This window comes from Apteryx mantelli, chromosome 4 (genome assembly GCF_036417845.1).
Source record: "Apteryx mantelli isolate bAptMan1 chromosome 4, bAptMan1.hap1, whole genome shotgun sequence".
Classification (NCBI taxonomy): domain Eukaryota; kingdom Metazoa; phylum Chordata; class Aves; order Apterygiformes; family Apterygidae; genus Apteryx; species Apteryx mantelli.
Genome location: NC_089981.1, coordinates 23,466,895 through 23,493,054, shown reverse-complemented (window position 1 = coordinate 23,493,054; position 26,160 = coordinate 23,466,895). Strand labels below are relative to the sequence as shown.

Genomic DNA, 26,160 nt, shown 5'->3' with positions numbered 1-26,160 from the left:
CAGGGGGCTGCCTGTCCTCAAAGTCACAGAGAACAGTTTGCTGACAGCAGGCTAAATGCTGGCATCGCTCCCCTCCACTCCCCTGCCGAAGTTATAGGTGAGCTCCCCTGCACACAAAAGAATAGCTCCTCACTTGCACAGGACGGTGCAATTTGGCACAGTGTCTGTCACCACTACTTCTGGTGTGTCTGAGCATACCAACAGGAAGATGACTCAAAGCAAGCAGCCCCATTAAACCCTACAACCTTTCCTTTCCCTTCTCTGGATTCATCCACGTGCTCTGTCTGCACTGTAGCTGCCACAAAATACCCTCCTTGCTGGCCTTCACTGTCCTCTGGCCCTTGCTGGATTGATGCAGACACTGTGACAACTGAAAGGCCTGGCTGAGCTGGGAGTGAATGGTAATGCACAAACTAGAGAGTGCAGAAAACTGGCTGGTTATCTGGGTAGCTAAATTAACTTGCAGATAATCAGTAGAATCAGCATTTCAGGATTTTTGTATGATGTGAATGCCAGATCCAGGCAAGAAACTGAGGACTGAGGGAGAAGAGGGATTTGCTCTCTGATGCCTTTAAGAAGAAGCTGGAGGTCTGCCTACCACCTAAATGAGTCTTCATGAGGAAACTGGGAATGATCAACCCAGAAAACTCAAATAAGAAATCAAATGAGTCCCCCTCAGAGAAAAGGGAAAACTCCCACCAGCAAAGCTGAAATTTAAGGGAAAAAGATGGTCTGAATTATAGGAAATGGGCCAAATTCTGCTCTCAATCAGACATGCATAAGCCTAGTATTATTTGCACTGTAAACCCAGAACAACTTTCCTTAGTGTACAAAGTGATGACGCAGGAGTCACAGGTCCAACTGGAAAGCAGTCCTAGCTCACTGATTGCTTCCTCAATGGGTTATATTTCCTTTCACAGAGATACCTGAATTCAACCTAGATACCTGAATGGAAATCTGAAGAGAACAGAGTACTCTTGTCCAGAACCTTTCTGTACAACCTAGAAGTAAGACGACAAAACCCTCTCTCATAGTATTTGGGTATTTCCACTACTGTATTTGGAGGAGTCAGTATGGGCACAGGGGCTGAAAGAAAGAAAACAATCCAATGTGTGCATAGAGGGGAGGAAAGGCAAGGGACAAGTTAGCCAAAACTCATGTAACCCCAAGAAAGGTTAGATGCAAGTTTTGCAGGAAGTTTTTTTTTTTTTTTCCCCCACTCCTAGCAAAAATCTGAAAGTCCGGTAGGTACACAGCTCCTCCAGCTAGGGACTTACTATCCTTCCCCAAGACCAGACTGGAACTAGGACAATTTACACTAGCTAAGTGTCTGGCAGATAGTTTGCAGTGAGCCTTAGAAAGGATTTGAAAGGGTCTTACCCCAAAGATACAGGGGAAAGAAGGGAGCTGGGTGCAAAGGGGAATTAAATAGCAAAGCAATCCTGTCTCAGTAAATAGCAGGAGACAAAGGGAGACAGCAGCTAGCAGGGCAGCATTCAGCTTCACTGCAGAAAAGGGACTGAAGAATCATGAATCAAAGGCAGCAAGTAAACAAAAGAAAAAACAAACCAAAAAAAACCCCAAACCCCAGAAAAGAAAAAGAAAATCCCTGGCCTGGGTTACACTGAGGGAGGGAATCACAAGTGCAACACCACACCCTTGTGCTATGAAGGGGAAAGCTGTGGTAGAGTCTGTGCATCTATGCATGGGTAGGGAGGAATGGAGTAAGGGGGATGTGTTTGTGTCCACCAGGGAAGTGAAAGACACAGTGGGCTGTTACGGGGTGGGCAGTCTTGTAAAGAGCGTGGGAAGGCAGGAATAGGGAAGGAGAACAGGTGGAAGGGACTGGACGGTGCGTTATATTGCTCAGCAGGGGCTGGGGAAGGAGAAAAGGCAGAAGGGAAGGAAGTTCTTACCACATTTGGAAAGTCTGCCAGTCATCAACTCCATACAGTTAGTGGTGTCTGGATCATAGAACGGAAAGAGGAGGGAGGGAGGGAAAAACATAAAAAAAAGGTTTCCATACCTCTGTGCATAAAGTAGTAACTTAGCACATTATTACCTGAAGCAGGAAACATATACACATCTTGGGCTTTACACAACCCAGGCCAAATTCTGCCACCCATTTATGCCAGTGCAACCCTGGCCATGTGACCTGAGAGTGGATTTTGCCTCAGTCCCACTGCTTCCACCCACCTCTTCATCTCAGCTATAGGAATTTACAAGATGTTAGAAATGTTCGCCATTACATTAGCAAACTAAAAGCCTTGAAACACATTGTTTCACCTGGCCAGGCTTGTAAGTTATCCTTCAACACCCAGAAAATGTCCAGCCAGCTGATCTACATACATCAAAAGCCTGGAGACAGAGAGGAGATGCACCTATTGTGCTACTGGACATGGAATAAAGGGTTTACTTAACCAGCTCAGAAACATCTTTCAGACCCCACAGGATAATGTCCAAGTCCATAAATCTGCCTCTCTCATTCATGTGTAGTCTCTTACTCTTCTTGATTTTGATGGGATTGCTCACAGGCAACAGAACTACTTCTTGAAAAGGTGGCAGAATCTGGCCCTAAGACATTCCTGTTCGCTTTGTGTATAGCTCCCACTGCCACAGCCTCTGAGTGCTTCTCACCCAGGTGCAGTAAGCAGAAGGAGCTCTATATGTAAAATTTAATGTAAAAAGGACTCGCCCTGCTGGACATCTCCATGCAGAACCTCCTGGCAAGCAGAATCTGCCATCAGGCAAGATTCCCTTGCATTTGGGATCTAAATCTTTGTGCCCATGAGTGCTGGGCAATGGGGAACACCCACAGGCTGTTGAGCAAGTGGATAGTAGTTAACGTACTTAGTTCAGTCTCAGATCTCTTCTTGCTTGGGCTCTCAATGAGCACTCATGTACCAAAGGCTTCTTGGAAACACACACACATAAGCTAAAATTTCTATCAGCTACGGAGCTCTAGCTACTCTTCTATCTGCTGAAAAGTCAACAGGAGAGAGGCCAGGATCATTTCTCAGCATTCCTCCCCTTAAATACTGAGAAAAGTAATTTCAGAAAAAAAAAAAAGGTGGGGGAGGCTATGCCTGACTAAGCTATTTCCCCCAGTATTAACCCATGCTAGGAGAGCATGGATGTGTTTTCTGATGCAGCCAGGCCAATGCTGCAGAGATCACATGGGAGAGCATGGAGTAGAGAGGGCAGGTGCTTGGTCCAGTGACACTGGCCAGAGCATTTGAGGAGAACCTCTATGGTCTCCATCCTCAAGGTCAAAGGCAGGCTGGCAGAGGTGAAAGGGAGATGATACCCATGGAAGGTCTCTCAGAAAGGCATAAGACTTAAAGAAGGAGAGAGGGGAAAAAGGAAGGAGGTGAGGGAGAGGAGAGGATTCAAGATTTGGAACAAGGTGTCAGAGGTGTCAAAGAGGCCAAGAGTTTACTTATCTTTGAAATTCTTTAGCTATTCTGACTGAGTGAAGACAAATTAAGCTCCTAAAACACATTCCTCCCTGAAGATGCCTAAACAGGCTTAAGAATTGCCTACAGCTGCTGGATTGAGCCAACAATCAGAAGTCACAGTCACAAGTTTCTATCATTTTTTTCTTTGATAACCTGGAGAAGTTTGTTATTTGATGCCTTTTAGTAGTTCCTGTCCAGCCACATCTGGGTCAACTACACCTTGTTGTAATGCAACACAACACAGCTCTATGCTGGAAGAGCTCAGAGAATTCAGCTAATCATTAGCAGAACCTAAGCTTTGAGGGAGTGCAGAAAAACCCATAAAAGCCAGGAAAGTCTCAAATATGACTGAAAGATTCCTTCTAATTCCCATCTAAATCACTTGAAATCTTTCCCTCAAGTGTGTCAAAACTGACTGGCCACTCTGTCACTAGTCATCTGGAAACAAAAAAGGTGGTATTTGGATAATATCAGAATAGGTAAACATTGTGGTAATTTTACTAAGATTCTCCTGAAGTGGGTATTTCTATTTATTTGTGATTTTTTAATTTAAAAAAATCGAGTTAATACTTTAGTTACTTAAATTAATACTTCAGATGAATACTGTCTTTTTTCTAAATCATTTGCAGTCAGCACAGCTCTTTTTAGTATTTCATGTAAAGCTAATCGTATAACAAATCTAAATATATTAATCATGTGTGATTAGAATACAAACTGACAGATTTACAAATGAAAAAAGGATTGTAACACAGGCTTTTGGATAACTTAATATCTTGGGCCCTGTAATTCATTTTGTTCCTAAACTACTGCTTTTGCAGGTTATAGAATTGTTTTTGATGGATAGGGAAAAACATAAAAACTCTTTTGGAATTTAAGACCATGGAAAAATATCAAAGGCAGACTTAATAAAACCTCTAATTTTTCTTCCTTAAAACTGTTATGCAAACCTATAATTTGTATTCTCTATATTGCATGGCCAGTCCCAGGAATTGCACAAGAATCTATTTTCATTTTTTATGTCTTCCCAATACATGATCAGGTGTTTTTTCCCCGCTCCTAAAGAATAGGAAAAATGAGCACACCAGAAACTGTAGCTCATATGACATCTGCTGAAAGACCAATAGAGTTAATATGCCTTCAGCCTCTCTCTTGTAATAATTACTTTAATACCTCATTTATTTCAATCATATTGTAACTTCTGTTCTAATAAATACTCTACATGATAAAATATTTTATAATTTTAAAGTAGAATTTTCATCCTTACTAGAAAGCCCCTTCGATTCTTGGCAGCCAGCTGCTGCTCATGGATAATAATTCATAACCCAGTGCCTGTAGGATCCAGATGTTATATGAGTAAGACCATAGTCCAAAGGCCTTTACCTGTCTGAGAAGCACTGATGTGTCATGTAGCTGCATTTTTCATGTGTGCTGTTTAATTTTTTAATTAAAGCACAGTGGCAGTGCTGGCTCTCAATCCTTCTGATGATAAATTAATTCCTTATTTCATAAAGATTGCTGGCACTCATTCATGCTTTGGATTTCACCAAGACTCTCTTATAAATGACACCCAGTTCAGTTCATTAACAGATAGCAAAATGCTTTGCTTAAAATAAGACCTTCCTGATCTGCACACGAGAAAGCCAACATGCTCTGAATCCACAAAAAAATTAAAAACTGCTAAATTTCCACTATTTTTTTTCCCTTATTTTCTTTAACTTCTGAGTTTCTATGCTTCCTAAATTGCACAATCAAACAGCCTGGTTTTTGATGCTCCTGATGTCTGTGAGACTATGACTTGTCCCAGTCCAGGAAATCTCACACAAGCAACTGCTCCTCTGAGACCTCCAGAAAGCACTGAGCATCTCCTGCCAGATGCTTATAGCTCCCAGTAAACACTTCCATCAAAGGAGATGATGTCAAGGGAGCCACCAGTTCCTCTGGTCCAAGGTAGTTACCATTTCCCCAGCCTTTGGGTGCTTATTTGAAATGCACTGTCCTATTAAAAATCTGGAGTGCTTGGATTTTTTTTTTTACATGCTTTACGTCAAGACTACTCAGTTAATTGCAATGTCGCCTGTTGAGTAATATTATTAAAACTGCTTAGCAAAAAAAAGTGCTCTACCAATCCAACCAGGCTTTGCACCACATCTTTTATAGGTGGGAACCGTGATAAGAAGATGAAGTGATTGCCCCAGACACTACAAGAATGGTAAGACACAAAGGATCTCCACAAGAATGCAGGGAATATAAACCTGGGACCTGGATGAGTCCCACCCAAAGCTGACTTGCAGTCCAAATCCAAACTCGCATTTGCATAGCCCTATATTGGGTCTGCAGCTGGAAGTTTACCTTTCAAAGCCCTTAATTTGCTACTTACTCTCTTTTTCTGTTCTGATGGTAAAATCCTTCACACATTTAGAGACTTTAAGTTTCTTATTAACTTTTTGTAGAGAATTAACCAACCTACAGCCCTTGTGAGCCATAAAGATGAACACCCAGATTGTACAGATCAATACTCCAGCAAAGCTTTCTGAGTCACACAAGCTTTTTTTTTTTATACATATGTACACCAGCACAGTAAGAGAGCTTAGGAGAATATACTGAAGATGCATGTCATCAGAAAGAATTTGTACTGCCCTATTTCGAAGGTGGATATGGTCTCTAAACACTTGCTCACGCTGATGAAAAGTATTTCCAGCTGCATCACTGAGAAACTCTAAACTTTGAGGTGCCAATGGTTAAAATCTGACACAAAGCAAAGAAATATAAAGAAGCAGAAAACCTATTACAGAGAAGTAAAAAAAAGCTATTTCAGTATTGCTGATTGCCCAGAACATGGGAAAACAGGAAAAATGGGGATATGCAGCACCCCACTCTCAAGACCAAGCATAAAGAGGCAAGAAAATACCAGAAAGATAAAAATTGATACCCTGAGAATAATCACTGATCGCTTTTGCATGTCCCCATTCACCAGCTGTTTCTATTACTCCTTTGTACAAAGGCACTGGAGGCAGACAGAGTATAATTTAATGGGAAGTGTACTGGGCTGAAACAAAGGCAAAGATCTGAGATTTCTCTTCCTCCACAGAGATCCTTTTGTCCCACCAAAGGGCAATTCTGCCCAGGGACTACCTAAGTATATATTCTGCATATGAGGCTCCTGGATGGAGCAATACATGGACAAGAGACAAGGCCGACTGCTTCTGTAGATAGGGTTCTTCCCCCTTGATCCAAGAAGCACTGTCTTTTCAGAGCCTCACTGAACATAATGGATTTTGTGATACTAGTATCAAGAACACATGGACAGGTCTTCTGGTTCAGATCAAAGGTCCAAATCATCCCATATTTAGTAGCCATACATGGACATCCAGGAGAGTAACAGCAGGCCAAACATATATGATGCTTCCCCCTAATACTACCTCACTCTCTGACCATTTTTAGGTCAGGGATTTGATGAGCCTGCTGTGGTTTCTCTCTTAAGCAATCCCCACAAAGATTTCTCTTGCAGGGAGCTGTCCACCTCCCTCTGAATATGGAAGTACTCATAGGAATATGAGTATGTAGAAGCTTCTTGCATCCACAACTGCTTCAGCAAGGAGTTCCACAGGTATTACCCACTACATGAAGAAACACCTTCCAATGATGGTTTAGTACTTGGCTTCCACGAGTTTCATGTAATGGCCTCTGGTTTTTAGCAGAAGAAACAATCAGTCCCTATGTACTTGTTCTATGCCAGTCATGAGTCTGTAGACCTGGTATTGCCTCATTAGTTATACTATAGCAGATTTAATGACCTGAAGTATCAAGGGAGAAGGCTGATGTATTGTACTGAACTTGGGCAACTGGACAGTGGATTTTAAATGTATTAATTTAGCTTTTTGGATGGATTTCATTTATTTACACATTTATTCAGGAGAGGGTGGAAAGCTATTTTCCTGTTTCAGAGTATTTGAGAAAGAATAAGCACAGCCAGTCTTAGGAAGGGAAAATGGAAGTGAATGGAAGAATATCCATGGGAAAGGGAGATTACAGGGTGCTCAGGTGCACCATAAAAATACATCTGCCTAAATCAGGTATATATGTGTACACACACTCACATACACACACACGGATGCATGGACAACACAACTAGAAACACTGTTGTGAGCTGGAGGAGATGAGACAGAGGAAAGTGCGTTCTGAAACCCAGGCAAGCCAGCTTAGCGGGCTGGCATGCTGCACAACAGATCAAAGAGGGGCAGGAGAGAGAAAGACTGTCAGTGCCATGTGCTTACTAGGCCTTGCTATTCTGCTTTATACTGTTTATTGCATCTTCCCCTTCTGCAGTTCTCACTTTACATGCATGCTTTTTTCACAGATGGTTTTCATCATGCCACCTGTAATGGCACCTGAACTAAAAGGCAGGGGAGACACCTGCACAGTGGATATATCTGTGCACAATGAGCTAGGGAAATCTCCAGTGCCCTGGCAGTGGTACAGACAGGCCAGTATTGCTGGTCTGAATATCCTCAGAGCCAAGGAGGAGGGGACTCAAAGTGAACTGTCAGCCCTTTCTGTTGCTGCAGTGGACTTTGCCTACAGAGCATCCTTAAACCACGAACCTGAATAGGAACCCAACCACCACAATATCTGTGAAGTGTTCAGAGCTGGGAGCATGGGAGAAGAAGAGAAATGGAGAATTTGCCTTGTTTCTACACTGACAGAAAGTTGAGTAATCCCATGGCAATTTCTAGGAGGTCCTTGCGCAGACCTGGCCAGCTACAGCCACATAGCTGAGCACAGTGAGGAATGTGAACTCAGCTCTCTCGCTGTCCCCTTATTCCTGTATTTCCTCCTACCCTCTCACTACTGCTGGGGTATGTGAACCATTGGGCCTTCCTACTTTGACACACAGGTTCTCTCTTTGTTGGTAACGATCCCTTTTTTTCCTTCCTTTCTCTCTGTCCCTTGGACTCTGTTCCAAACTAAATTTTCTGAGTTGCACTACTTCTCTCTTTTTTCAAGAGACGCACACATCTTGCTGATCAGGACAGGTGATTACAGGATAGTTTGCTTCCTGGGTGTCTCAGGACCTGTCTTGCCTGGATAACTCCCTGGCCCAGGGAATTCTCATTTTTAAGTTTCAAGAGATCATTCATTTTGGTTTTGCTCCATGTGGAGTTATTCTTCCCTCCTTGACTTTAAAGATCAAGCTGGTTTTCCCTTGCTAGAATGACATACTCTAGTGCAGCTTTAGGCAGCAGGAAGAGATTCGGCATCTATAATATGATTTCTCCTTTCCAGAGCCAGAGCAAAACTGTATGTCAGATACATTTCTCACAGCACAGTTGGCCCTAATCATCTCCCCGAACCTCCGAGTTAGATGAATGATTTTTATTCCTGCCATCATATGAGTTTCCTATGTGCATTACATGTCTGTGTGCAACAGGGTCCAAGTCTTTCTAGCTGGCCTCAGTAGCTAGCCCATGCTAGGGTGATGATAATAAGACAGCTCACAATTTTATTTAAAACAATTTTATCCTCAGCAGAGGGTAAGGGCACATTTCTTTCCCTAAGAGACAAGGATTGTGTAAACACAGCAGGGGTAATACAAACTATACCCAAAAGATGCTCTTCTCGCTCCCACTGGGCCTCAGGATTTCCCAAGAGGAAGGGCTGGCAGAAAACTGGCCGCTTCCTTGAGTTCAATTTAATTTCAGAAGTCCAGACCTGGACTGAACTGAAAACCTGAATTGACCCTAGTTCTAATATTCTCACTTTTCCTGTTCCTTAACAGAGTAACCCATGTGCTGGATACCCTTGCAATCCAGCATGCAGAAGGTCAGGCAGTGCTGGAGGGCAAAAGCAAAGTGGAAATTAATCTTTCCTGAGCTGAGTGTAGTTTTCTGTCATGTAGTGAGCACACACTATTCTAGATGGAGTTATTTTATCTTCAGCTGTTAAACCACACTGTTAGACCAGAAGCCTGTAACCCATATGTGCAATGAGCCAAGGAGATCCAGCATTTAACTGCAGGATGCCATACCTGCTTCCTTCTCCTACTATTGTCTGTGGCTGGTTCACACAAAGGTTAAGCACAGAATTTGACTCTTATGTATATTTAGTTACCACCTTTTCAGCATCATGCAATGAGAAAATTCTTCCCACTCCTCCTGCCTCTTCCTGCAGCCTCCACCCTCTGTCCTGCTCATATTTCTTCCCTGTATTTGTACCTTTGTACCTTTTTTCTGCTTCTCCAGATTTTTTTCCTTCCTTGAAGCACTCCCAATAGCTAAGCATCCTTATGATTTCAATTCTCACCTTTTCCATTGTTTTGTTCTCTTAAAGGATAGAAGAGTTAATTCTGATTTTTTTTTTTTAGTGCCACCACTAGTTTTCAGAGTGAACATTTGCTACACAATGGTGGAATGAGACCAGTTTCTTTGTTACCATTTCAGGCTGCCTGCAGATTCAGATTGATGCCATTGCGCAGGGCCACACTTGTAAGTCTTTCTTTACAACCATGAGGAATAGAAATTTACATTAAAAAAAGATAAAGTATAGCTTCTGCAGAACCTTAGTATATGATTTGTGCTACCACAGTAATTGGGCCAAGAATTTGACCACAATACTGGAAACTATTAGCCACCTTCTGACCATCTGAAAATGCTGCTGTTAATGGCTTGTTAAAAGTAGCTCTCAACTTTGTTCTGGGAGCCTCTGAAGTTAGAGGTTTCTACAGCACGCCTGAAAGGTTCGGAAATCAGATATCTTCTAGAGTGTGTCCCTGTTCTGGGAGATTTTGGAGCCGGAGAAAATCTGGAAGAACTACTGATGATGCAGCCTTTGATGGAGAAGTGGGCAAATGGCTCTTTGGGCGGGAGGAGGGGAGAAGCTGTTCACTTGGGGAATGCATTGGGAGCACTGGAGTGGGGATGAGACAGGGAGGAGTGGGGGGGGGGGGGTGCGGGGAGTTACTGTTCTGTCTGAATGGAGCTAGTTTCTTGCTGTAATCAGAGGGATGACCTCCCTCAGCCTCCTGGTACTGAGAGGCACTTCACCTTCCTGTCCCTGCTGAAGCAAGGTGCTCAACAGTAGAAACTACTTACCTGATAACTGCTGCACCGAAGGCTGGTCATGTGTGCTTAACAACTGTGCCTGAATGGTTTCTACTACCCTCTTAAAACGACGGCTTGGACCTGTGAGGAGAGAAGAGGCACAGATGGCTGTGAGAGGAGTGGGAGCTGCAACCCCAAACAACACGGGCCAGAGGGGATTTCCTTTCAATCTTCTCCCCGTTAGGGTACTGACAGCATGCCTGTGCTCCAGCTGAAGGGTACAGCTGTGAGGTACTATTATTCAGCTGCCACGTTATTAGGGACTGCGGCATGCTGGACTGAACAGGAGGAAGGATGGCTTCCTGGCTACTTTCGTAAAGACGGAAAGGGTTTTTTCTTTTTTTTTTTTAACATTTCCCTCCAAAACCTTCTCCAAGCCCACCTGAGAGTGAGGGCAATTCCCTCTAAATGGTGGAGATAACAATCCCATTCATCAGTGGTTCTAATAAGGCTGGCTGGATGCAGTGTCCTCTTGCCACAGTCAGGGCTGTCTCACTGAGCAGTGCTCTAACAGCCTAAAGCGACCTGCACAATATCCACGCAGCCTTAGCGCTGCTGGGCTCCTCCTTTACACGACAGCCAGCCTGAGGGCTGGAGAACATATGACAGGAAAGCAAAATCAACTGTCCATTTCCTAAAGACAGAGGAGATGGTTGCATTCCTGTGGCATCAGTCTGGCTGAGGGCCTGTTGATCCTCAGTATTGGATTGCCTGGAGGTAGGGAATTACTCACTGCCTTCCATGACGGGTGGGTTGTGAGGAGGAGGAAAAGAGTAGGAGAAGAGAAGCAATGGAATGGAAGCCAGGTTGGTTGAAAGGAGTGAGACATACGGACAACTTCCAGGCTCTCCACTGATTTCAGCTGTCCACCTTAACCCCAGTGTGTCATATGGCCAGCCAGGAAAAAGGGTGCTTGCAAGTTTCTTTAAGAAAGGAGAAACTAGTGGCCTCACAGTGTCCAGCTGAGACACTGAGAGCTTTGACTGAAACAAGGAGGCAGGACAGGGAGGGTATTTCAAATCTGATGCACAGAGCAGGAACTTTAGTACTAATCATGGTAGTGGCAACTTCAGCTCTCTGGGAATCTTGTTCCCCATGTCCTCCTCTTTCCAACTGTCTGAATCTTCCCCTAAGGTCAAGATAGATTACTTCCCCTGGGTGAGCTCTCTTTACTGGCCTCTGTACCAGCAAGGACAAAGGCAAAAAGCACCCACGTTACAGTTTTGCTGCGGTTACCTGATAAGAGTGTGAAAGTGACAGAATAGATCCCGTTCTCCTTCTGCGCCTCTCCCCCTTCTGTGTACGTTATGTCCACCTGGAACTTCACTGGCTTCTGGAAGACAGCAGGACCTCCTGTGGACTTATATTCTGCACGGAAGCTTGTCTGTGAGATGACACTGTGACTGAGGCTTGGAATCTGAAATAGGTGGGGAAAAGGAGATGGTAGGACTAAAGCACAAAGGGAACAAAATTGCAGCATTCAATTTAGAACAATTAGTTGCATATTTCCAGAGCCAGTAAGATTTGCTGCTTCTGGGCTTGAACTTCTAAAGTACAGAGTATTCTTGTGCAATCAGTAAGAGTGCAGGCTGCATGGCACCACACAAAAATGCCCACTTCCTACATGACTGAACTAAATTTAAAGGTTGAATATTGATGGAATACCCAGCATGCATATAAATTCCACATGTTGCACAACTGCATACACTCAGTTTTTCTTTTCCTATCCACTTATCAGTTTCAAGAAATGCCTTTTGCTGAGTGAGAGCTGGTATTAATGCTAGAAAAGTCAGTGGTATGTAAGACTGGATATAACGAAAACCTTTTTCACCATGAGGACAGTCAGACATTGGAATGGGTTGCCCAGAAAGGTTATGCAGCCTCCGTCCTGGAGGCTTTCAAGACCTGACTGGGGAAAGCCCTGAGCAACCTGGTGTGCTCTCATAGCTGATCCTGTCTTGAGCAGGAGACATCCTGAAGTCCTTTCCAGCTTGAATTGTTTGGTGATTCTGTGATATCAATGAGACACCAGTACAAAGAGTAGACATGTACACAAGTGTCTGGGATGTCCACAGGGACAGCATGCCTGCAAATTACTTACCCAAACCACAATTCTTATCAATATATAAAAGAACCTTGAGCAGCTTTCTGGTATCCTCCAATATCTGTGTCTTCAGACCTGCAGCAAAATTTCATAACTGCCCAATTTTCAAGCACTCATCATTCGCAGTTCCTGCCAGAATTTAACATACCCTCACTTTCTATTTATTGATTCATAAAGGACCAGTTTTTTAAAGATCCCCCAAATCCATTGGAAATCTGGCCCCTTAACTGAGGAAAAATGAGAGATGAGTTCTTTGAAAAGCTGACATTAAGGACTCATTTATCAGGCTGCAACAAAACATTTAATTTTGAAGCTGGCTTAAGAGATGAGTCGTAGGGTCTGCACAGAAATCACCATGGCACACGCCACCCCGCACACGTGGGGTGTGTACAGAATCACTGATACAGACAGTAGTGCACACCATTGCACAATACAAACCCACCAGCATAGCTGAAGGCACAGAACTGGTACAGTAATGTGCATGTTTCAAAACAATCCAAGATGGACTGGTTTGAAACTCACCACGGATCACCAGTGGGCGATGAATGCTATTATACTGTACTTGTTCTTTGTATGTCTGCACTGTGTATGAACAGTTAAAAGGATCATGACACTTTTTTTGGAAGAAATTCATTGCAGCATCATAAAGACTAAAAAGGAGTGCCATTTTTTGTACAAAACAATATCAATTTAACAAATTACATAAAAAGTTAAGTCTCCTTCTCTTAACTCCATTGAAGAAAAATATCAATAACTATGTTTCCAACTCCCTTGAACTGAAAAAACTTTCAAATTAGCTTTACTGTGCTGACTTTTTCTTCACTGATACCCATCTAGAAAGATGGGTGAAAATAAGGACTCCATCTAGGAAAACACAGGACATTTCCCTCTGCTCACACAGCAGACAGTCCTGGATTGTAAATAAACAGCATCTGCAACAACTGATACTCCGGTCACAATAGGAAATTACTCCTCTATCTGCCATAAAGCATAGAAGAGGAGATTTAAAGTAAAAAATGAAGATGTGAGACAGGTTTTTGTGTCTGATAAAAGTGGTGGAGGGCATAGCCAGCAGAGGGAGACTCAATCTGATGCCCAGAAGGTGATTAGAAAGCGTGACAAAGCAGCAAGTCACTGTCTTGATACCACACTGGCAGTGTGAGCTCTAACTGCACTGATATTCCAAGCACCGGCAAACCTGGGGACCCTGCCAAGAAAGGTGAAATCTTTTCTCATTTTAGAGAATATTATCTACGTTTAGAAATTCAGGCAGAGTCCAGTGGAGGCCTGAATCAACATGCTACATAAATTAAATGTTTGAAGGAGCAGAGATTCTGACAAGTAGAATACGGCACAAGAAGTCCTGGAGCTGACCAGTGAGCAATGCCACCAGTTCAGAGCATGCCTTTGAACCGACTTACCGAGAGGAAAGCGTGGACAATATCAGCCTTAATGGAGCTTAGTGGTTTGTCCTTAATGACCACAAAAATCTGTTCTTCTTTCTCCAGGTTGATGAAGTTACCAAACCAGGATTTTTTGGCAAGCCTGACATGATGAAAAGAAAGAGATGGTTTAGAATATTGAGTACTATTTCTTACACACCTCTCACAAGGAAAGAATACACAAAACTGCACGAAGAAGTATTGATAACACTCCAGATGTGACACTACTACAGTAGGTGGCTCACAGTCCGAGAACATCCTATTCACTTAGTGAAAACTGTTGAAATGATGGCCCAGAGAGTGTTACTTTGGCAGCATGTGTGACAGGTAATGATAACTCTTCTGACTGAGCCAATATACTAATTAATACTGCATATATAAAGTGCATATAAATCTGCGGACACATTTCTGAGATCTCTCCAGCAATCTCTCCATTTCTCGTGACACCACTTGGGTGCTGGTAACACAGGGATCTAAGTTCCTTCCTGCCCAATTTCAACCCCTTTGGTCTTCTAGGGCTTGGAAAGTTCTTTTTCTGAAGGTGTCTTCCTGGGTTAACAGTACAATCATGCTAATCTTCATCTTTTAAGCAAGCTCTGGCTTTCACTGGACCTCCAATCTGTCAGTGAGTGAAATCTAGTCCTACGCAGAAGGCCAGGACAAAAATTGTGCATTACGTTAGTTCCATTCAGGGTGTCTAAACAATGCATGAACTCTGGCCTTCCTACATAGAAATGAATTTCCAGTACTAAGAGAGAAGATATCAACACAATACAAAACACACTTCAGGCTTTCCAGTGACAGCAATCCAACCCCACATTTCCTTTCAGCATCAGATGGTGGTTTCATCAAAAAATGAAATTGCTTCATTTTTTCCACACTGATAGTATCAGCAATCCACTTTGTAGTGGATAGTATCCACTATCCACTTTGTTGAGGTTCACTTTTAAGTTAAACAGGCTAAAGGAAAAACGCAGGGAGACATGTATGTTATTGAGGGAAACTACTCCAAACTTGAGAGAGCACCTCTGAGAGGTGTGCTTTTGAGGGAAGAGAAGATGCTGTCAGCTATGAGATACAGCCACAGATCTGCTGGACCAAGCTAAGCCCAGGGAAAATTCCACTGAAATCAGCCATGCTCTAGCAGGGAGGAATTTAGCATGAAAAAGTCGGAGATGAAAAGACCTGCCACCAAGCGAATGCAGATTTTTTTCTCTGTAGGATATTTTCTAATCCCGTGACAAGTCCAGTTTGCATTATGCCAAGCAATAGGCTTTCACTTGTTTTGGGGAACATTACCACTCAACAGAAGAAGACATCCTACAGTCCATGTTTCTCCAGAAAAGGAAAGCCATCTGCAAAAAGGATCTGCACCGGCTTTCCAGCAAAGCAACGAACAGCTGGAGAGAATTATTAGCAGATTCGCTTTCCAGGCAAAGACTCAGACTGAGGCAGAATGAGAAAGGGCAGAGACTAGGAGACAGAGCAACAAACTGGGAAACTAATTTGAAGTCTTGGCCTTTGGGATAAATAACAAAGTTTGATCTCAGAGAAGTCCAGTAATTTGCACTCATTCCCTATTCCAGAGTGCTCCATGAATCCCAGCACTGTCATCTCATTGCCCATTTAATCCACACAGTGGAAGCACCAGAACCAGAAGACAGCTCAGTTGTGCAAATAATCATTCATTTACACCTACTGCAGGCAATCAAAAACAAGAGCGCAAAAAGATTCACTTGCAATTTGGTAAATCACTGCCCCCCACTCAATTAAAGTGGGCTGGAAAACCATAACTCCCTAAAATATTCATAGGCAACTGTAACTAAGCCAGTGAGCCAAAGATTAGCATAGGGAGCAGTAAAGAGAAAGGACCTCTCCTTTAAATGGGTCGTTAAGGAGCCAGGGTTAGAGTGTGAAAGGAAATTACACACTAATTAGCTCATGTGTCTCACACGCACCATAACAACTCCGCAAGCCCCTGGAGAGCTGGGGCAATAGCTCCCTGCATGTAAAGGGCTTATGCTCATTAGTAAATTTGCACCTGTCTATCTATATAAAACGTCTGGTTGTCTTAGGCTTGTATCTATCATCTGAACAGAGGTTGGCTATACGGACTCTAGGGGCCCAGCATATGTCATGCATACTCCTTGGAAGCCGGGCTTGGAAAAGTCCAAATATTTAATTTCAGGTCTGCCATCTTAAAATACTGTTTTTCATTTTTGTATTAATGATGCTGTGGGCCCCTTGTTTATAGGTCTCTTAATGAGTGCAGGTTAAAAGGGCCTCCCAAAATGGAGATGTTTTCTCCTATTCAGCTTGCAAACTTGGCCTGGAATCTCCAGAGTCCAGCTGGGCTCTTTTCTTTTGCCAGGTTATCACCAGTAAGGCAGACTTGGGAAGATTCACTGGTAGCCTGCGCTAGAATCCACCTTGTAAAACACTGGGATTCAGTAAATAATTTTGCTGGTGTGGCACAAGATGGAATAGACTCCAGTGGCCCCTCCTGTTTCTGGAATGAACAAAATCAGGACACAGCACACGTGCACTGGCTCTTCTCTCTCAAATCAGCAGAACTAGTTGTGCCTATACACGCAGGGAATGTGCCAACTGAAGAGGAAGGTGCAGCTTCAGAGTAAAACTACACAGTGAAGGCTTCCTTCCTCTTATGGGGTGCTACATGCTATCATCTCAGGTTGAAACTGGTATGAATCAAGGAGCCTCAGCACCCTGAATAAGGTGCTCTAGCACCTCACAGTATCAGGCTGTAAGCAGTAAAAAAGGTAGTTGCATTAACACTCTTCTCTTGTCATGGCAAGTCTCCTAAGAGGGAGAGAGGTAGGAGGTGTGTGTGGGAGGAGGGGTACATAGACTACTCTAGGGAATCCAATCAGGTGTCCAATTCATGAATAAAAATTAGTATGAAAATGGAAGCTAGTGTTTTATCACTTTACACTGAATTTCTCACTGCTATAATGTTGTTCCATCTCATACTTTTGGAGTGTCTGTCTGCAGGGCCTTCTGGAGAGCCTCACTGCCTTCCCTATCTGTCACTGAGCTCATGGACCTTAACTCCTGAAGTTTTCCTGCTTGGCATAAATAATAGCATTTCTACTCAAGCAAATGGAGCTTCGCTGCTTTAAAGCAGCTGGAGATATGTCTCTTTAAATGTCATCCCTAACACATTCACTAGGACTTTTCAAAAGAGAAAGAATAGCGTCACCCAGATGTGTTGAAGTGTATTACCTAATCATCAAGATTGTTAAATGAATGGCAGTCATTAAAAAATGCTGTAACAGAGCAAGCACGTGTATTTTTATCACTTAGCCCACGAGGTCAATAGAGCTCTTGATAAGGATATCTTATTTCTTACAAAAAAAAAGAAAATCCCCCCAAAACAAGATATGTGGACGTGGGCACTGAGCAACAAGACGTCTATCATTAAAATAAAATCCAGTTCATTATTTTTTATGACTTTATTACGTTTACTGCAGGGTGCAGCCCAATTGAACTCATTAATTTGGCAATTATACATAAAACGAAAAAAGGGCCTTAGGGTTTGACTTGCATCCAAACTGCCTCAAATGACAGGCGCTACCTCTCTATACCAGCTTTTAAAGGGTGAGTGGGAAGTGGAGATGGCAATAAACTCACAGATGAACTTCCACTGACATACATGCACGAAGAGATGAGATGAGAAAAGCGAAATTTCATTCAGATGCTTTTCTGCTTTAACAACCTTAAAAACATTTGAGATGAGAGTATCACACATTTCTTCAGTAAAGATCTGTTCATTTTATGAAATTCTCTCATGCCTCTCTATTAGTAGGTGCTCCAAAGTGTTGAAAACACAATTTGTTCCCTTTTTCTCCCTGTATTTCTTTTATTATCCGTAACTATTCCTTACCTTTTCCCTCTCTCAAAGCCTTTACCCCTCCTCCATTCTGCAGCATTAGAAATAGATTGCCCATCTTACACCAGATACACGCCATGTCTGGGGAAAATTGTTAAGGCAATACCATTATCACCAATTAGAAATCTTTGGGCCCAAAATTTTCATCTATGACTCATGAATATTTCACACAAGCATCTTGACAAAAGGCCAAATTGCCTTGGTTGGCAAGGAAAGTCTATGGGCATTGGGTGCACAAACACAAGCTGTGAAAATAAAAAGGTATAATTTGGCGTCTGTTGCATACATTAGGAAGTGTTTGGAGCAGCGCTCTCTGGCAGGGGCTTCCAAACCCGCCATGCAGTGACGCACATTTGTGCAGTGAAATGGTTTAAATGTACACGGATTTTTAGGAGTGAGTCTGGTGAATATGAAATAGCTTCTGCATCTCCCAGTGTTGCCGCCCAGAATTAACACTGTGTTTATTATCCCAGCCAAAGATTCCTCTGAATCATCTTAGCAGAAGCTTCTGCATGTTATCCCGAGGACGCAAACTGTCATATACTAAGAGGAAGACTTTATACTGCATGGTTAGTGCCCGCATTAGTCATTGATTCGCCTCGCTGCTCCTCAGGTGTGATCTGCTTGAGAACCAAATGAAAGAAGAGAGCAGGAAGATGCCTCAGAACTGTTAAGCTCAGAATATGAGGTGGTTACTTGGAGACTGTTTCATCACCTGCTGACCCTCCACTGCAATCATTGAGATGTAAATTTTATCCAGAGTCCTTAGCAGAGTAACCATTTCATACCTCTGACTCATTCTGGTTATAGTCAGATCACTTCAAACAGCAATGGAGTCACCCTATGACATTCAGACAAGGAAATGACATTGATATGTAGTGAAAAGAAGCAGTATATTGGCAAATTACTTACTCTGGGGATGATTCCGGGGTTAAATTGGACATCTCCTCTGGTGTAGGTACTGCACGTGCATGCACAGCCAAAGAGAGGGAAGGAGAAAAGAAACTGATGAATCAGTAGACCTTCATCTTTCTGCTTCCATACCAATGAAACAATTCTGGCACTATACACTCTTGCATTTGCCCATTGCCTCCGCAGACTAGTCCTGACATTTGAACGTTGGTCATGTGCCTCTAGATCACTGTATCTAATCAAGTGATGCATTTCAAAACTCACCCTACCCTGCCTTAGGTCACTAGAAAATCTTGCACTGCATTCAGTGGGTTCTGGTTCAGACTCAAACACCACGCTAATTTAGTTGCCTTGCAATTTCTTTACTATTATTTCATGATCCAATGCTTGCACTTTATATATTGGGCATCTTCCAAAGAATGTCTGCAGCCACTGAAAATATATAGAAAATCCTTGTGGACTTTTCTAAGCATAAAGTAAAAGTAGGAGTCTAGGCCATTTGCTTCAGTTTCTTCAAAGTCCAACTGGATGCAGCTCAGTCATTGCTGCAATTCTCAGTAGTTCTCTGGCCATCTCAGAGACAATGTCCCTCACCATCAGAATTCAAAACCTAGCTTTTCCATGGCTGTAATATTCCTTTCCTACAGGATCACATTGCTGTATCTTGTAAAACTGCAGAGTGTTGGGATAGCTGCTGACAGCGTCTGAGGATAATGCATCTCACTTCAAGTGCCCTTTGCCTGAATGCAAAAAGCCACCTGAATCTTGAAGCAGAAAATTTTGTCGATCTCAACACTCTGTAGAGACTCTGAAAACAGAAACAGGCCAGCACATATGAAAACCCTGATTATACTAAGGAGATTTTTTTACACCGATTACCAAAGTAAGAAAGTTAAAAAAAAAAAAAAAAAAAAGCATTAACCACAATCATACAAACAAGCTGCACCCCAGAATGACAATTTCAGTCTATTCCCACCACTGGCCATGTTTTTTCAGCAGAAAGCTCAGCCTGTGACTGCAGAGAGGCAGCAGTGTACAGCTACAAGGGAAGTGGCAGAACTCTAGGTTTGGGGGCAAAATCAGTGGAGAAGCTGCAGAGGAACTTTTCTTTTAACAGCCATGACAGGGATAGTAAGATGTGCATTACTAGAGTGTGAAGAGGGTTCAAGACATGCTGCTGGAAGGGAACCAGGTGCAGGGCATTACAGAACCTGCCCACACATGCTTTGGTCTCGGGTTTGAGCTTGGCTGATGCTATCACTCTCTCATTTTCAACATCAATGTTCAGTCCTCAGTATGTGAAATTTGCAGAGCCACAGAGAGGCATCAACTTGCTACTGAATGTCTGCCCAAATCAAAACATCCCTGTAAATTTGGACGGTGTACTCACCTTGCAATTTCCGGCGATGGAACCGAGGAGACCCCAGGAAACTATTCTTGATCGAGTTGAGCCGTGTCCTCCATGGCATTCCTCCAATGCTGGGGCTGGATGGTGGTGTTGGGTTGGGTGTGCCTGCTGGGCTCTCCTTTGGCGTATGGACAGGTGTCCCCTTGGGGGTAGGGAGGGGACTTCCCCTTGGAGAGGGGTGAGGGGTGACCTGTATGATGGGGATAGATTTGGTGCTTGGGTCAGTACTAGAAGGGAGTAATCTAACAGGAGACATAGGGTTGGTCTGCACTTTAGGAACGGCCAGCTGTGGGTTAAAGCCGGCAGCAGGTGAGCGGCCCTGAGCATTCTGCACAGGGGTGTTCTGGGAAGAGGGAGCGCTGGTATTGCTGGCAGGGAGTGGGTTGGATTTAGTAGACTGGAGTGGTTTTTCAGCCAATTTGCTCTTGGATGGCAAAGTCTGCGTCTTTGGGTTGGGCTGAAGTGCTGGCTTTGGTTGGAGCACATGTCCAGGCCTGGAGGTGTTCCTACAAGCATCAGGGTCCAAGGAGACTTGGGGTCGGGGAGAGAAAGGGAGGTCGGAGGTCTGAGGGGGGATGAAGAACTTTCTGATAGGCTACGAGACAGACGCAGAGTGTCCATGCACACCAAAAACAGTGAAATACGCATAGAGCGGGCGAGCAGAGAACGGAAAGTCAGAATAAAATCCATCCGAGTCACAAAGATGCATCATGTCACAAGGAGACACCAGAGATGGAAGTGAAAGGGTAGTGGGGGGGAGGGATTTTGCAAAGAAACAAAAACGAACAAACAAACAAAAAACAAAAAAAAGACATGCAGTTAGCTGGGAACACAGCATAATCAACAACAGCAGCAGCGGCAGCAGCAAGAACAACAGTGTCATAACAGGCTTCATCATATTAATCAACCATGTGTCAGCAAAGGAAAACAACAGAAAGTAAAGTAAAATAAAGGAAAAGTAAAAACTAAAATGAAAGAAAGTAACCAAGAAAAAAGAAGAGAGAAATGCCATCTCTCTGGGATCGTTCTGATTGCCCTGCAGTGAGAGAAGCACAATGCTGTAGGGAGGTGAGGAAGGGGAGAGAAGAACCACTCAAGCCACAGACAAACTGAGATGTGCCAAGAATGGGATCACGTCTTGCAGCTCAGAGTGCCCATGTGCAAACCCAGCAGAGAGGTGAAACTCAGAACGGGTGTGTGATACATACGGAGCGGTAGGCGATACACACAGGCTACTGCACACACCGGTCAGAACCTCGGTCCCTCCTCTTTACCCTTGCCTCTGGCTAATGCACACGCGGTTCCAGCCACCCATCGTAGAAAGGGGGAGAAAGGGAGAGCGATGCTCTGTCAGCACCCACGCTCCTCCCCTGGCCTGGAAGGTTAAACTGCTCAGCATTAGCTTGGAGGCTTCAGAACATATGACGCCAAGAGGAAAACATGAAATCAGGTTGGTGTTTCATTTGTAACCGCTATAGAGGAAACTTCTGAGGCCTGGCAGATTTATTTATCTGGGAGGAGAAGATATTTCCCATCAGACTTTATGGTCCGCTCGCTATATCCCTCATCCTGTCGAAGGACAGTTTGATAATCTGAATTTCGCTGTCCGTAAACTCATAGCAATATTTGCCCAATTCTATGGAGAGTGGGGGAGTCATTGTGCAGTAAGATACAGTTTAAAAAAGACAAAGACAACCAAAGTTCATAATCCATCAATGAGCTATCAAAACAGGGATCATGATTTTTCTTCCCCAGACAAGAACATCTACACGTTAGTTAGAGGCATTTTGGGAAACCATTCATATGTAGCCAGCAAACAGCAATACACAGACTTGGGAGGGTAGGAGACCTTTAAAGGGATATTGGCAAGCCAAAAATCACATTTAAAACAAAAAGAGTGTCCTTACAAAATATTGCTGCTAACAACTTAGCTTACAAGTACTGGCAGAATTGTAAATCAAGAAATTAAAGCTCTTTAGCTTTGTTCCACATTCAGATACTGATTTTCATAAATTTTTACCTACTATAAATTATTAATCATCATTATTATTATACATTCTGAACACCTAAAAGCTCTAATCAAGCCCTGTCCAGACATACCATGTAAACATAACCTTGCCTCAAATCTCAGGTAAGCACACTCACTAGTGAGTTTACTTTCTGGGTTTGATGGATTAGCACAATGCTGCCATATTTATAGAATGCAGAGGTATATTTAAAACTTAATTCCTAGAGATTGTTTGCATCAAGGTTTCCTAGTGACTTTAAAGAGCTTAGGGTCAGGCCACCAAAATTAAAAGAAAACCACTACATGAAAACATTTGTATTATAATTAGAATTCTAAAAGTCTGCCATTTTGGTAAACCTTCATCAGCAATAGCAAAGGAAGGTGAAAAGATGAGGAAAGTGGCTAATTTATGAAAGTCACTATCAGCATCAGTTTACTAACCATTTGCAAATGATTCCAATGGATAAAGGTTAAAGACTGTTGATTGCAAATGTTTCCTTGCGGTTTTTATATCTTATGTCTATGATGGTTTGAGAATCAAATTTGAAAGAAATACAGGCAAATTCAACTCCCAGTCAAACCATCGTGAATCTGAAGGGGGACCCTTAATTGCCACATTTATAATAATGTAACAAAGAACAAGATTAGGCTTATCTTTCATCTGGTGCAATAGGGATCCACACCATGAGCAAGATCTTGTGAGATTTAAAAACTCTTTGTTGCTGTTGAATTCAATTCCTCATAGAACTCTAGCTAATAAGTGCACATAGTGAAACATATTTGCTTTTAAAAATATGTTCTCTTTCAATAATCTAAGGTGCTATTAGAAGCATAGGTAAGGTCTTTTTTAAAAAAATTATATGATTTTTATTCAACCCTTTCCATTTAAGCCTCAAATTTGACCTGCTTAAAATGGTTATGATCTGCTGAAAATGCCATCTGGATGCTAAACCACTTTGAAGACTATTTAATCAAATGTTAAAATACAGCAACTGTGGAACAGATCTTGTCATCCTTATTCTTTGACGTAGTCCTACTGAGACGCCAGAAATTGATCCCAAGAGATCAATTAATGAGATCAAGACTAAGTTTTGCAGCACTGGATGCTTATTTTGTGCACAAAACTGTTTCCATGCTCTTTTTCAGTATGTTCTGCAGTGGCATACAGTTCTCACACCTCTTTCCACTGATATCCAGGAGGTCCCAATGCAGAAACAAGGAAGGAAAGGAAACAAATCTTCACTGGTTCCTAGCATGTTAAAGACACGAGGGGCACTAGAGCCACATTTCTGCCAGTTGCGAAACAGGGTAACAACTGATGGGAACCCAGACTGGAAATTAAATTTATTTCAGAAAATAGTTCTATCAAGAAAGGAGTTGGAAGCTTTAGTAAACTATAATCTTACACCTTGAAGTGTAACTTTATACATAAGAACTACACACAAAGTTAATGGGAAATTACAGTTTTAAGTGCTTCGAATACTGATGTTATCTTCCCATATCTAAGAGTATATAACACAGTGTGAAATGGCACCTTCTCATGGAAGGCCTCAAAAGTACTTGGAAATCCTCCAGTCTTGCCCAGATAATTAGGTACAACAGATTGTCATAGCTCTACAGACTTGATGATGAAATCCAGACTTTTGTTAGGACTGAAATCTTGAAGTGATAAAGTTTACCTCGCCAGACACTAGAAATATTTGCTCTTATCCCTAAAGAAGTTACCAATGACAGGAAGGCCTCTGTCATTGCACTAAGGAACTGTAATAACTTTGTAATAGATTTATAACCTAGCACCAAGGGTTGGATCCTCAGCAGTTGACTTAATATTGAATAAAGGCCTGCAGATGTACCTTACTTATAGAGCTTAGAGTGTTCTTTTTCATCTTAATTAGTCAAGTTCTTACTTTCCCTTTAAAGTTGTTAGCCCTCAAATTCTTAAGATTTATCTTCTCTCACTTTCCAGTCCAAACTATTCTGTGGCAAATAGAATCAAATTAATTGCAACCGGCATGGTTTGGTGCTCTACTGTGGCACAGTTAAAAGTAGCTGTGAAATAGCTCCTGAAACCATGCTATATATAAACCTCAGCTAGATATGGCAGTGTTTAGTCATTGCAATGTTGTTCACTGCAGTTATTAGACTGAAGACAGACAGGCACTGAGTGAGGTTCCACTAGCAGTGCTGGGAACATGTACGGTAAATTCTCTGCTTGGATTTGTAAATAACATTTCCCTCACTGCCCATGAAAATTTACAAGCTGCCAAGGAAAAACAAAACATCCCAGCTAAGAGCCACAGCTCTGCAGCAACAGATGTTGAAAAGCATCAAGCATGTGTGAGTGAATTGGACCAACAGATCTTGAAGCAGCACCACTTACCCTTGGACTGCTGAGAGGACTGGTGGAGAGCCCAGACGAAGCTCCGCTGATTGACCGAGACCTGAATGGACACAATAAGGAGAGATGGTCCTCAGAAACCTTGGACAAGTAATAACTCTGAACACCAGCCACTGCAGGCACAGGCATGAAGTGAGGAGGAGGGAGGCTGTCACTGGAAAAGCACGTGACTCTTTCCTCTCACTACCATCACATTTTCCAATTGTCCCACCCTCAAAACAAAATTCTGAGAAATGCTGTTCACTCAGGGAGGATACTATAATTCCTTTTTGTTAAGGGAGTTGCTACCCCTTTGTGGTCATGAGGCACATGAAAACTACTGCTTCCAGTGTGTGCGACCTGAACCACTGAATTCAAAAAGGATTATCGTAAGACAGTTGGGTTGGTGCTGAGAATTCACTTCTACACAGTTCTGGTGGACACAGATGAAAAGTGCTCTACCACAAAGCAACATGGAAAACCACTGTGTGCACAAGGCACAAAGCAGGGGACTCTTCTAGATATTAGGAGAAAAGTCGTCTCCATGACCCAGAAACACAATCATTTCCTATGAGATGACTTCCCACTGAAATCAAAGCTCACACTGGCTTTCTAACTTCTCACTGATGGATTTCACATCTCTGTTCTCCAGTAAGGTTTTCACACAGAATCACTGCTTCTTTCCAGGAAGCTTTCCTGGGGATCAAGGGCTTTCCTACTCAATGCAGAATGAATCCATGCAAAAACAATGTTTCTCTTCATTACACTGGACTTCTTTCACAGGATCAACTAGATAGTCAGCCTTGGGAGAAGTGATCATCAGGAGTCAGTGTCACCCCACAGGGATGAAAGGCTTTTGTAACTACTGGTATGCTTTCCTATGAGATTAACTGCTGTTACATTAAACAAGACAGGTCTCCTCTACTGAAAACTAGTTCTGCTCTTGCTGATGACACTACTGCCATCAGGATAACAGTCCAGATGCCCTCAGATGAAGACCACCTAACAGAATAAACTGTCCTATTTGCCAACAAGGTTACCTATACTGTATTGCTCTTATGCTCTCCAGCAAAGGCCGTCTATGAAAAATGTCAGATGTAGACAACAAAAACATACAAATGTGCTATGCTAAATATGCTGAAATGGCAAACAGGCCAAATGCACAAACATTTCAGCAGGAAAACTTTCCAGGAGGAGGGCTATTCATTAGAAAAAATCTCTCTGTGTGACTCTAAATGAGCAAGTGCCAGAGGCAGTTGCTTTCTATCTTTTTTAAATAGGAAAGTTTTCTTGAAGACTTAAAAATCTTATAGCAGAGGATCTGGCTAAGAACCTAATTGGTCAACAACCACCAGGCAGCATGCCAATTTAGCAAACCTATCAGTGTTTCACCTATACTTAAGAGCAATGAAAATAATTACTTGCCTTCAAGTATCAAACATGA

At 42.7% G+C, this 26,160-nt stretch overlaps 1 protein-coding gene across 1 annotated transcript in view; it reads right to left on the bottom strand.

Annotated features, from left to right (window-relative positions):
* Window positions 1-26,160, bottom strand: part of BRSK2 (BR serine/threonine kinase 2) — a 319,563-nt gene that overhangs the window by 11,464 nt on the left and 281,939 nt on the right. Inside the window, exons 14-20 of the mRNA XM_067295501.1 lie at window positions 24,720-24,780; window positions 20,314-20,926; window positions 18,924-18,972; window positions 14,081-14,204; window positions 11,792-11,972; window positions 10,547-10,636; window positions 1,917-1,964 (exon numbers count right to left, since the gene is read on the bottom strand). Of these exons, the coding sequence (XP_067151602.1) occupies window positions 1,917-1,964; window positions 10,547-10,636; window positions 11,792-11,972; window positions 14,081-14,204; window positions 18,924-18,972; window positions 20,314-20,926; window positions 24,720-24,780 (1,166 nt within the window). The remainder of the gene's footprint in view (window positions 1-1,916; window positions 1,965-10,546; window positions 10,637-11,791; window positions 11,973-14,080; window positions 14,205-18,923; window positions 18,973-20,313; window positions 20,927-24,719; window positions 24,781-26,160) is intronic.